General features: G+C 33.3%; 1 protein-coding gene across 1 annotated transcript in view; it reads right to left on the bottom strand.

The window, feature by feature from the left end:
* LOC111086288 (dynein heavy chain 12, axonemal-like) overlaps positions 1-13,698 on the bottom strand; it is a 35,171-nt gene that overhangs the window by 17,568 nt on the left and 3,905 nt on the right. The window contains exons 3-5 of the mRNA XM_022388599.1: positions 10,790-10,880; positions 8,700-8,889; positions 23-80 (exon numbers count right to left, since the gene is read on the bottom strand). Of these exons, the coding sequence (XP_022244307.1) occupies positions 23-80; positions 8,700-8,889; positions 10,790-10,880 (339 nt within the window). The remainder of the gene's footprint in view (positions 1-22; positions 81-8,699; positions 8,890-10,789; positions 10,881-13,698) is intronic.

Here is a 13,698-nt window from a genome sequence, read left to right on the forward strand (position 1 = left end):
ATATATATATATATATACTTACATTTGTGGTTGTTTAGATTTTGTTACTTGTTCTTCTGATACCTTGAAAACATGATTTACTGAAAAGAAACAGAACTAATTCTTCAGGTGTCTTGGAAGTTAATATTTTCCTTACCTGAAAATGTATTTCTGATATATACTTATATCTTTACACTACTACGAGCTATTACCTTGCATGCAACAGCCATAGAATTTCCTATGAATGCCACAAATCTTGAGCAAACCCCCACCTAATATTGTGTCTAAATGTATTAAAGCAGCCTATAATGTAATTCTCCTAATGCTGTAGCCCTCCACCAATAGAAGGGCGACACAAACCCTATGTGCAGTAATCCCTGTGAGTACATGCACAATCACAGGTTCATTCTTGATGAGGCAAATGAAATGTACTGGAAGTGGGGAGGAAGGGTGGGAGATAGTGCAAAGAGAAAATAACTAGCTGAACTACATTTTCAGGTATGGAAAAATGTTAACTTCAGCAATGTTACTTACCTCTTTTCATATTGAAGATGATGGAGGGGTGGTGCTGATCAAAGACAAAATGAATTCCTTTCGAAATAGCAAGAGAAATAGAAGGACCATGGGGTGTGAGTTCCAAAAGTCTGGGGATCACCTGGTGGAGCAGCATCCAGGGGGAGATCACATGCTTCTCAAGTAGGTAAAACTGCTTGCCCAGTGTGTTTCAACAGTTAATTTACTGTGATTTTATAACAGGAAAATTATATTGTTAAATTTGCAGAAATAGCCAGATCAATTATATAGATATACAGCTGAAGAAGTTTTGCAGAAATTCCCATCTCACCGGTGTGCACTAAGAATGGACAGATGGGTTTAAAACTTTATGCACTTCCCTGCTGGATGCAGATTTCATGTAGAGTAGTATTCTTTGTAAGGAAACACTGGCTACTCAATATGATCCGATGACACCAAACATAAGAAATGTAATATTTAGTTCCCCATGTTATGTGGGTTTATGGTTTGAATATTTTTGTCTTCGTTTTTTGGATGTGTGAAAAAAAAAAGGTTGGTGAACATGTACTGCTGTCATGAAATGTGTGAAGGATGTGGAAAGCAGACAAAATCAGTGATGTAAGTAGTGAGAGATGAAGTCAACATAATAGCCTAGAAAATCTCCTCCAATGGTCAGTGTTGAAAAGAGGCAAGAAAGGCTGGGATAAACCACAACTGATGAGATGCAAGATCAAAAGGCATTCAGTCAGACTCACCCAAAGAATAAGTGCCAGATAGATGAGCTGATGAACCCAATCAAGGTAAGTCATATAAATAAAGGGGGTGACAGTGGCACAAAAGAGGCCAGTCCGAGCAGGATATCAAGGTCCAGCCTTATCTGGACATAAAAGGTGATTGGGAATAGAAAATTACATTATGAGGTAATCAGATTGAAAGCAATTGGAGAAAAAACAACTGATCATGTTCCCAGGCAGCCCAAGTCTTTGGAAGAAAGAACAAATAAGGGAACAACTCAAATGATCCTTATGATATAGAGGACAAGAGGCAGTGAAGACATGAATGTCCAAACAATTAAGACCACAAGCAATAATAACGAGAAAAAATGATGAAAGAATGGGAAAGTATCAAGCAAGAGATGAAAGGTGTGGAATGGATAACACTACTAGGTAATAGGCAATTTTCAAAACAGATGGAAGTATGTCAAAAGGCGAGGGAAGGGAAACTTCCCAAAAGCCAATGCCTCCTTGAAGAGTGATGGATGAAATGACCCCATAATTGTCAGAATGTATTATCATTAGAGGTTCTAGAACCAATAATTGGATCATTGGAAGGGTTATTACCAAGAGTCTTAATGGCCCACCCTATGCGAGGATGGAACGGCTAGTAGAAACAATAGGGAGGAGGAACATGAGAGGAGGTAGTCTCACAGGCCTGCCAAGGTCAAGTAGCCAACCAATGTATCTGTAGTCTAGTGAGACAAGATATCAGGGAAATAAAGGAAGATTGTTGGTGAGCAGACCCAACCCAATATACCAAGGAAGTAGGAACACCCCCAAAGAATTGTGCAGTGAGAAAAGGGACAAAATTTATGTCAAGTATAAATGATAGAGATGAGGAACAGAAGAATTAGCCCCATGGGACTGCCATAATCAGGTAGCCAACTGAGGTATCTGTGGTCTAGTAAGACAGGAGACCACAGAATCAAAAGAAGATTGTTTGAAAGCACCCCCAGCTCAAGATACAAAGATATTGGGAAAAAAAAACAAAGAATGGTGAATTGAGAAATGAGACAAGACTTCAGTCAAGGAGAGAGAGAATGAAGGGAGGTGGACACCCAAAAGAAAATAATCCAGACTGAGGATATCCCAAGAACAGAGAGACCAAGTAACAATAGAGACAGTAGAGGAAGAAGTAAAAGCCTAAGAGACAAAAGAAAAATAATAAATATCCTCATCAAAAACTATTAGGGTTGTGAAGAAGAGCTACAGTGAGGAGGTCAAGGGTGAAGATAAGATGAGCAGACTGCAGGAAAAAAAGAAATAAAGGAGGAAAAAGAGGTGCACCCCAAGCATACAGAAGGGGTATAAGAGGTTGAAGTTCAAGAAAGAGAGAAGGGTTATAATTTTAGGCCAGAGCAAAGGAATCATGAAGACAAAAAGGACAAGGAAAACATTGATCAATTTGTAGTTTGGACAGAAGGAGGTTCACGAAATAAAGCAACTCAAGATTCATTATAATACCCAGGCAAAAGAGACAGAAAATGAGTTATGAGTGTAGCAAACAAAAAAGAAGGAAGTATCCATACTTTATTAAGAAGATAAGAGCCAGAAGCAAAGACTGAAGGTGGAACAGATGGTAAAAATCATCTAAAGGCAAGGCAAGCTCCCAGAAGGCAATAAAACAGAACTAGCCACCTGATGCAGTAACATCATGGTTGAAAAATATCGGCAGTGAACCTGCTGTCATATCGTGGTTCATCACAGCTCTATAGAATTGAAGTAATTTAGTACATCTATGATAATCATAGTACCATGACACTTATTGAAATTTTGAGACCTATAACATGCTATGCATTTGCTCCATGCAATAAGCTAAAGAGATAAATACTGAATGTCAGCTCCATATTTAGAAAAGTACCTCTAACCATTTATGAAACAGTTAGAGAAAGTGCTTGATAAAGACTGTCTAAGCTTTGGGAAGTTATTTTTTATTTATTTTTGTGTATTTGTTGTTGTAAATAGCACAATAAGAAATGTGGTGGCCAGAGAAAATGAAGTTGCCATCACATGGATGAAACAAAATTGCAATGAGGACAAAGTAATGTAGCACTAAAGAAAGGCAGTCAATCAAGATAACTAGAAACTAAAAACATAGGAAAAAAACATATTTGAACACAGACAGTGCCAAGGAAATAATATGCCTATGATCACCTTATTTCTCAGAGAGAATGCAGCAAATGGAGGTTGTGTCAGCCTTCTACTTGTGAAGACCTACAGCATTATAATTATTACATCATATGCTGGTGCAATACACTTAGACACATGTAGGGGTGGGAGTTTGTTCAAGGATTGTGGCATGTGCAAAAATTACATGGCAATTAATAGAGCAGATAGGTAAGTAACATTCTTGAAACATGATTTACTAAAAAGAAAACAAAACTGATTCTTCAGGTACCTTGAAAACATGATTTACTGAAAAGAAAACAAAACAACCTGATTTTCAAGCATCTTGACAAAACATGACTTATTGTAAAGAACACAGAACTGATTCTTCAGATATTTTGAAAATGTGACCTACTGTAGAAACAGAATCAAATACTGAAACATTATAAAACAGCTTTGCATGTCCATATCTTTAAACATTAGTTTTTACATTTTTAATTTTACAAGTAAATGAATAACTTTGATATGTTTTATACCCAGAAGTTGATTCAGAATTGTTAGTCTCTTTGTGTTTTAAGGATTAACTTGCTTTTTTGACTTAAGATCCACTAGATTATAGGTAGGTTATAAATTATGCAAATACATTGTATTATTTGTATTACGTCAACATCATATAAAGTAAAGCTACTTATTTGTCACTTTTATATAATTAAAGATAAACTTAATTACTTTAGTGTGAACATAAAGTTGGGATAAAAAACTATAATATATTTGATTCTCAAATGTTAGGCTTAACAGCATTGGCAATAAGCTACTGGTATTGAGTATTTATTTCCAGGTTACAATATAAATACGATGATTAAGACCAGTGTAGGAGTTAAGCATTCCAAGTTTTTTATGTGTGATGGGTGCAGTGAATGGGATTTATTTGGGAACTCAGGACTGGTATGTAATTCTAAGGAAGTTAGTACTAATAGTGGAGATATTCAATTTGTATGTAGAGTTTGTAGGTTGGAAGAGAAGTTGGAGGTTATTCCAATTAAAGTAGAGGCAACAGATAAAAAGAAGTGTAAACTGTGAGAAATGGCAGCAGTATTTCAAAAGGAGCTTAATCTTTTACATGCATGTGATGCATCAGCTAACAATGACTTTCAGGAAGTTAGAAAGAGTACTATTAGGGCTAAAAGTAATGGAGTTAATTGTAACGAGCCTATTCTACTGGAAAACAGATTTCAGCCCTTTGCTTGTGCAGATGAGGAACTATTAGAGGGAAGGAAAACAAAAGGGGTCAGAGACAGATGTGGATGATAAACTTAAGGAGGTTATAATTACAAGTGATTCCTTGACAAGGCACGTGGATATGATAGTCTGTAGCATAAATAGGGAGAAAATAATTAGATTATGCTACACAGGGGCATAGGTGGAGAATATAACCGACAAAGCAAGAGATATAATAAAGGGGGCTAGCAATGATGCAGTCTTTGTTGTGCACATTGGGGCTAATGATATAGGGAAAAGTAGATAATAGGAGCTAACTAATAAGTACAAGGGGTTGATAAAGGCATTTAAAGGAAAAGGCCATATCTTAACTGTGTCAGGGATACTACTGAGAATTAATTGTGTGGATGAAATTATAAGTAGGTCATTAGGGCTGAATGCTAGGCTTAAGTTAATATGTAAGGATGAGCATATTGGTTGGTTGAATTTGTGGGATCAGTTCAATGAGGGAAGGGAGCTTTTTGGAATGGATGGTTTACATTTAAATATGGTAGGTTTGGTCCTGTTTGCAAGGGCTATTAACTCAGCTGTAAGGGAAGCTTTAAACTAGGACTAGACAGTGGTGAGATCCAGGATAAACTAAATGCAAAAACAATAAAATGTAGAGAAAAGTTTAGCAAAAGAAATGAGTACAGAAGTAGTTCTAAGTTAGGCTTAATTGTTACTATTGTAAGCTAAAAGTATAAGAATTAAAATACATGACTTTAAAGCACTGGTAGGAATTGAGGATTTTGATATATTGAAACTAGCTGAAACATGGTTAAATGCAGATGATTTTGATGACAGAAATTTCTTTGAATTACAGAGTCATTTAATAGGATTAGAGTACTAAAGAGAGACAGGAATGGCTTTATGTGTAAAATGTGAGTTACATTCTGTTGAAATTGAGGATATCAAAGATTATAGCAAGGAGATTGAATCCATTTGGGTTTCTATTAGCAGATATAAGGGGAAAAAGGCTTTTAGTGGGAATTTGTTACAGGCCACCAGATGATACTGATGAAATTAGTGAGAAACTTTTCAATGAGATTAAGATTTCAGCTATTAATGAAGTCATTATTATGGGTGATTTTAATTTCAGGCATATAGACTGGGAAATGTTAGAGTCAAATCATGAGGGAGAAAGGTTTTTTGGAAATTCAAGATACCTACTAGAAACAATGCTATTTTAGATTTAATGTTAACTTATAATGTAGAAATGGTTGAGAAGGTAAAAATTGGGGAGCATTTGGGCACAAGTGATAATTGCTCTATTGGGTTCGATGTTTTGCTACATATGGAATTTAGGAATAATGGTACTTTAGTTACCAATTTCAAAAAAGCTAGTTTTGAAGTGATGTGACAAGAATTATCTGTTGTGAATTGGGCAGCTGAATTATTTGAAGACATTTATGAAATGTGGAAAATTTTTAAATATTCAAGATAAAAATATTCCTTACAGAAAGAGAAGGGTGGTTCTGCAAGTAAAATACGAGGTTGGCTCACAAAGGATATAAGAGATGAAATTAAAGAAAAGCATCACAAATTTAAGAATGTTAAATTGACCAATATGACAGGTGATTATAGAAGATCAAGAAATATCATCAAACAAGAAATTAGGATGTCAAAAAGGATGTATGAAAAAAAAAGTTGATGGAAAATAAAAATGAACAGTAAGGATTATTTTAAATACATTAAGGGTACACAAAATGTTAAGATGGGGGTAGGACTCTTGAGACAAAAAAACTTATATCTGATGATTATGAGATTCTGCTTTTCCTTCAGTTTCTACTAATGAAGATTTAAGTATCCTCATATTGAACAGTTGATAGATGGAAACAAGGTCAAACAAAAATGATTGCATTAATTCTGAGCTTGTTAAGAAACAAATTGGGAAGTTTAAAGAATGACAAATTTCCTGGGCCAGATAATACTTCCCCAAGGGTTTTGAAGGAGGTTAAAGATTGGATATGTGAGCCACTTGTTACTACTTTTTGTAAGCTCTTGAATAGTGGGTAGGTGCCAAATAATTGTAAGTTAGCTAATGTCATTCCTCTTTTCAAATGAGGTGTTAAAAATTGTCCAAGTAATTATAAGCTAATTAGTCTTTCATCAGCTGTGGTAAAAGTTTAGGAAAATCTGATAAAAGATGCTTTGCAAAGCCATTTAACAAAGGTTAACATTTTCCTAAACTGAAAATGTATTTCTGGTAGACACTTACCTCCCACTTGATACTCTCACTGATGATTATGCAGTAATCCTCCACCAATAGGAGTGCAACACTACCCCTACCATAACTAGTACCATCTCTAATCTTGCAACTGCTAACCATTTCGAGATTGATCAGATCACACCAAACCACACTGTAAGTTGGGAAGAAGTGTGGAAAATGTGAGAAGAGGTAAGTATCTATTGGAAATACATTTTCAGTTAAAACAAATTTTAACTTCTGATACAATATCTTACCTCTTCTCACAAAAAGCTAGAATCCCACATTGAACTAGTGAAGGGCTGGTGAGAGGATGATTTCCTTTTAGGAAGCACCAAAAGAAAAACCATGGGGTTTGAGAAGGAAGTAAAAATAACACACCTCTTTGCCCTTTAGTAATGTGTTGCCAAAAAAGGGAAGAAAAATTACAGAAATAATGGGACCTCCTGATGTAGAGTAGTTAAGGTATGACAGATTGTAAATGGGAGTTTGACCTCAACTAACACCTGGCTGCATCTGAAATTGTATATCAGGTCCACAGTAGGAAGAGGGTCCTCTACCTTTCACCTCAAAAACGGATACTGGCAGGGAAGAGGGGCTTCCATATAAATAACGTGCACTTTAATTATGTTGGTTTTTGTATTCTTGTGAAATAATTTATGATCCCTAAAAGTTATGGTTAATCTATTATACAATTATTCTGATCAAGTTAGTTTATTTTAGATCAGAAGTTGTAAATAATTTAATTTCATGATAAAGCTTATGTTTTGAAAAAATAAAATGTTTTAACACTGGTTAACTTCCAAAACTGCATGTACAAATTCTCTCTCATAAATCATTGGTGCATGCAAGTTATACATATAGACAGCCAAACTTTGAAAACAGGACAAACCTGTTGTGTGCTTATATATCTTAATTATGTTGAATGTCTATATTTGATATCAACTTGTAAATATTACATGTTTGTAGTATATTATCATATTAATCATTTAACCATAATTAATACCTGAATGATCAACATGACCAAACATAGGTAAAAATGTTCAGTGTGAAAACATAGTATTTGGTGTCTGACTTTTGACTAACAGATTAAGTCAACATAAAATACAAGTGTGAAAACTTCATTATCATATATCAGGACGATTGTTTTAATTTCTTTTAAATTTTGTGCAAGCTACACAAGGGCTATCTGCACTAGCCATTCCTAATTTAGCAGTGATAGACTAGAGAGAAGACAGCTAGTTAACACCACCCACTGCCCACTCTTGGGCTATGCTTTTACCAATGAATAATGGGATTTACCGTCACATCATAAAAACACCACAGCTGAAAGTGTGAGCATGTTCAGTGGCAATGATTTTAACCCATGAACCTCAGATTGTGAGTCAAGTGTGCCTTAACCACCAGGCCATGCCAGTATGAAATGATAAGTTCATATTCCATATTGGTAAGTATACTTACCAAATCAAATCTAAAAAAAATTATAAATATTTGTTCCTAAACTTAACCATCAAATTATTTTGTGAGAAATTGTAAAATAAACCTCTTTAAATAAGATATTCAGTGATTTCAACATTATCTGGATATTGCCAGTTGCCCTTTTCTCAGTACAATGTAAATAGGCAGTATCCATATTGTTCTATACTGTGGTAACCAGGTACACACACTGTAAAATTATCTAAGAAAAATGCAACATAAACAGAAATGAGCTCTCTAACAAAATTGAGCTTCTCCAACAAAACATTCTGGCAATGCCCATGATAATAGCATCAAAAGTAACTTATATTGGTTTCATTAATTTTACCTTAAGGGTCTAAAACACTTAAATCTTTTTTTGTGAAGAAGAAGTTTTTTGTCACCTGCAGCTTTCCTCATAGTCTTCACATAGTTCTCCTCTACATCTGCTAATAGCCTTTCAATTACTGGGCTCAAGTTGGTGGAAGATTTATGAAAGGACAGCGAGCGCTTTAATATTCCTTCTTGCCACTGCTGAGGCAATGAAGCAATCGGAGATGATGCAACACTTTTTTTAAGTTCCCCTACATAAAACTATGAAACAAACAAGAGTTAATTTCAGGAAATGAAGTTTCAGTCAAAATAATAGCTTTAACATTTACAGTAGAATGTACATATGTATTTATTTATCTATTTTGGTCACTGATAATTTTTCATTCCAATATTTAAAGCAATGGTTTATTTACATCATGTAACAAAATCAATATTAGTGAAAATATAGTTATTCAAGAGTAAATAAACTTTTCACTCTGAAATCCAACACTGAATGCTCTGGTTGTATAATCTAAAATTAAACATTGATGGTTATCAACTTATAAATAGTTAGTCTGCTTTCCAAAAGCTAAGAAACAAATTGTTAGTGCTCAAAAGAATAGTTTGTTCTTTCACTTTTTAACACCAGTGTATATGGATGGATCCATGGAAAAACATTACCTTGCTGTATAAGAGAACTTTAAAACTATAGTAAAGACAACTATCAAGGCTTGGCTGTGGGATTTTCACACAAAATATTTGGGCAAAGAGTTACAGAAAAAACTAAACATGACACTTAATTTAAATATAGTTCTGCCATGCTTTATTCCATGAAACCAATCAATTTTAAAAGCCAACACTTTCTGCTGTAATTACATGTATTAATATTGCAGTTTGGGGTTCTAAATTAGGTATTACTTACATAAATGATAAAAATGTTCGATAAATGTACTATGTTTCTAATGTTCAGATACTTATTTATAACACTGTTTATCTTTATATATTTAATTCAAAGAAAGAAACAAAGTATTCTCCTATTTGATTTTGCAAATCATATTTCTTTTAATTTGCATCTTAGTGTTCAGTGGAATCAGTCCACTCTGTTCTTTTTTTGTAGACCTACTGTGTCATAAGATAGTTTACCAGTTTCAAATTGAAACAAAAAATAATGTTGCTTAATTAATTATTTAGCTTATTTTAATAATTTTAAAATGCTAATTAAATTTGACAATTGAATTTCAGTGTACAAGGTAAGTGAGGTTTAACTTATAATGAATTTGTACAGTTTTTATTACCACAATGTTCATGTAGAACTTAACTGAAAACAAAAAAATTCAACTTCATAAACCTATTTTGAACTTGGTTAACCATTTTCAACAGGTCCAGTCTGACTTGTTGATAATATCATGACTATCCACTGTTGAAATCAAGGATTCAATTAGTGATAATTTATTTGGGGCTAAATAATTCCCTTCTACAAAACGTCTAAGTCTCAAATTTCAAGAAAATAACATTGTTTCATTATTTACTAATTTAAGTTGTGTTAGTAGTTCAAAGAAGATAGGAAATATATCTTCTTTATATTTTCATGTGTAATTTTGATATCATTAAAGAAATTGTTCAGTTTTAAATCTGTATTCTTTGATAGGTTATTTAGGCAGAATATTCATGATTAAAGTTAGCTGAATGGACAACAACTGCCTGTTGTAGAAACGTTTCATCATGTTAAATCTGGTTATAAGCATTTCATACATAATTCCACAAGGACCTTGATCAAAAATTCCCAAAAAATTGCAAATGTAAATAGAAAATTCATTCCAACCATATTTTATTAAAATGTTTGAAATTGAAGAGACCTATTTCAATTATCTCACAGACAATTCATTCTAATACAATAAAATAGCAGTGTTAAACCAGTCTGAAATTAAGAGAATAACTTCATCAAAGGTTATACAATTTTCAGTCTATAGAATTAGACTAACTTACCAAAACAGTTTGATATAATTACCACCTAGAAAGGCCAGGGATTTCTTTGTAACAGTGGTGGTCAATAAACCTATCACATTTGTAAATAACACTTAAAAGTATACAGTGAGTTTTTGTCTTACTTTTATGTTTAAGTTCAGTTATATCACTGACAAACAATTATTGATCTAATTTATACTTTGCACCATTTTCTTACCTCTTGTTGATGTACTAAACCTGGATAAGGTGGAGGTGCAGGTGCAGGATTTTCTGCAAGCCATCTCTGAATCCTTTTTGCTTTCTGTTCACTATTTATTAAGATTTATATACTTTGGTCATCAAATAAGAATAGCTACATTCATCAGGAATTAATTTACATAAATATTTATGCTTGTTAAGAGCAAGCTTCTTCACCAAAATAACTTCTGGCTCACACTTCACTGTATTAATCCAACTATTTTACAAAATGAATTATTCTATCAAAACCACTAATACAATTTCCCTTATGCATAACATTATGTTATTTTCATACTTTAATTTACATTAAACACATAATATTAGAACAATATAATCTTTCTTCTCAATCAGAAAATGTCATTGTTTAGTATATATTTCACATTCACAAAATTAAAAAATTTCCTAAAGTCCCATTTCAACAGATTTAGCAAAGATAATGTGCTAAATGCATCCTTAACTGTTACTTGCAACAGCAAAGTATGATTACAGACACTATCTAGTATTTGATGGGATAGTTATATTGTGTACCACTTAACCTCGTGTATGTAAGACTGCTCTACGACTAGCATTGATATTTCTGGATTATTATGATATAATTTTCTAACTAGTCTGCTATAGAGAGAGAAGTTTAATTGTGAATTTAGTTTCACATTTTAAACAGACTAATTTCTGGCTTGAAAAAGTGATGACTTCCTGTGAAAGTCTCATATTTGTTTCCTGTATTCCTCACTCTGTTGTTCATGTATTATGCATATAAAAGTTTGGAGATGGCTTCAATAGGTAATGATGAAAACTTTATTTTAATGTACAGTGTTTTGACAAGATTAAGTCATCATCAGGTAAAATTAGTTTACAGAGACACATGAATATACATATATATATACACTCACACACATAGTATAGAACAGAGAGGTGACATGACTGGGGATTGCTTAACAGTTCAGTAAAGGTATCTTGGTACCCTAGAGTGTTGGTTTAGGTTAGCGTTGTTTTGTTCAACTATTAGTGGTACACATGGGAGGGTTTGGCAGGGTCTTTGTTATCAAATGTATTGTTACGACAGCGAAGGTCACGTGACGCTTGTATCACGCCACTTCCTTCTCGAACCTTCATGAAATGTCGGGAGACTACTAGATTGGGGTAGTCTTGTATATATATAAGACCGGCCAAGAAACAACGTGAGTTAATGAGTAATAGAACTGCGGACAGAGAGAGAATATTGTTGGGCACGTGAGACATTCGTTGTGAGTTATAGAGTTTGTTGTAGCACGGCCATTGAAATTAAGTGTATCGCAAAGTTGTATTCAGAAAGAATAAACCAGTTTTATTTAAGAAAGGACTTGTATTGGTAAAGTTCTTCGGAAAATTAACTAATGAATGGAGACGTAACAGTATCATGCATGCTATATTTTCATTTACTTTTATTTAAATACATTTTCATTATATTTACTTTTATTTAAATACATTTTCATTATATTTACTTTTATTTAAATACAATTTCATTATATTTACTTATTAGTTCAATATAATTACATATTTAATCGATTTTCACATTAAAGAGCAATAGTCCTAACACTAAAGTCAGCTTTTTATTTCTGGTTCTTCCTCAGTCAACTTCCAACCCCAACAAATCCTTGAATCTCTAAATATTGGGTAAATATGGTAACTGTGTGCTATGTTTATCCTTAAATTACCATTCTGTGATAGGTTAGAATGAAAAAATTAGAAGAGAAACGTAAGTAAGTAAAGAACTAGAACTGCTCTACTTTTTAATCAAAGAAAAAATTTATGTCACATTTTTTTCACTTATAGACTGCTATTCAATTATTGTTTAGAATTAATGGTTTTTACCAGAATCATAGCCAGTGAAATGCAAAAAAATGTAACTGAAACTACACTAGATTGAAATATTATATAGTCATTTTTATACATAACAGTAACGGGTGACAAGGGACCTTTTTGTCCTTCTAGGTCATCCTATCAAATTAAAGCTCAAAACCAGCCCTTATCATTTAAATATTTATTAAGCTTTCCTTTAAATTAACTGCAACTATCACATCTGACATATCTGAAAGTAAAGGCATCCATTCCAAATGCCAGTGCTCTGTTAGAAAAATAAAACTGTCTTAGCTGAAGATGACTCCTACCCCACCAAAATTACTGTGTCTCCTAGTCCTACCATTATCACCATTAAATATGAAAAAAGATGATGCATCAACACTATCAATTCTCTTAAAAGTCTTAAAAAAATCCTCTCTAACTCTTCTTGTTTTCAAGAGAAAACAAGTTTAGAAATATTAACCTATCCTCATATGACAACCTTTCCATCTCAGGTACCACCCTCATAACCTTCCTCTGAACCCTTTTCACCAATTTAATGTCCTTTCTGAGGTAAGGAGCCCAAGACTGAACACAGTATCCAAATATTTCCTAACAAATGACCTATACAATGATATTATAACTTTAATAGACTTGTATTCAATATGCCTATAGATAGAACATAAAATCCTATTGACCTTGCTGCTAGCAACAGTACATTGATTGGATGGCTTATGACAAATGAACCACAACACTATTAAGGTTATTTGAATCAAAATAATACTCATAATTGAAATTGCAATAGTGTACATGCATTACCTTGTATGTATTATAATTAAGTCATCTGCCATTTATTTGCTTAAGTCAGCAACTAATCCAAATCCTTTTGTAAAGCAGTAGCATTCTCCTTACAGCCAGTAACTCTTTAATATTGTTACATCTCTTCTCATTTGTTAATTTCCAGTATAAATTCTTTCAGAGGAACTTCAGTGATACAAGTCCCTTCCTGATTAAAACTACTTTATTCTTTCTCGATACAGCTTTGTAATACACAGAATTTCCAATCAGTAA

The sequence above is a fragment of the Limulus polyphemus genome, unplaced genomic scaffold (genome assembly GCF_000517525.1).
Source record: "Limulus polyphemus unplaced genomic scaffold, Limulus_polyphemus-2.1.2 Scaffold994, whole genome shotgun sequence".
Taxonomy (NCBI): domain Eukaryota; kingdom Metazoa; phylum Arthropoda; class Merostomata; order Xiphosura; family Limulidae; genus Limulus; species Limulus polyphemus.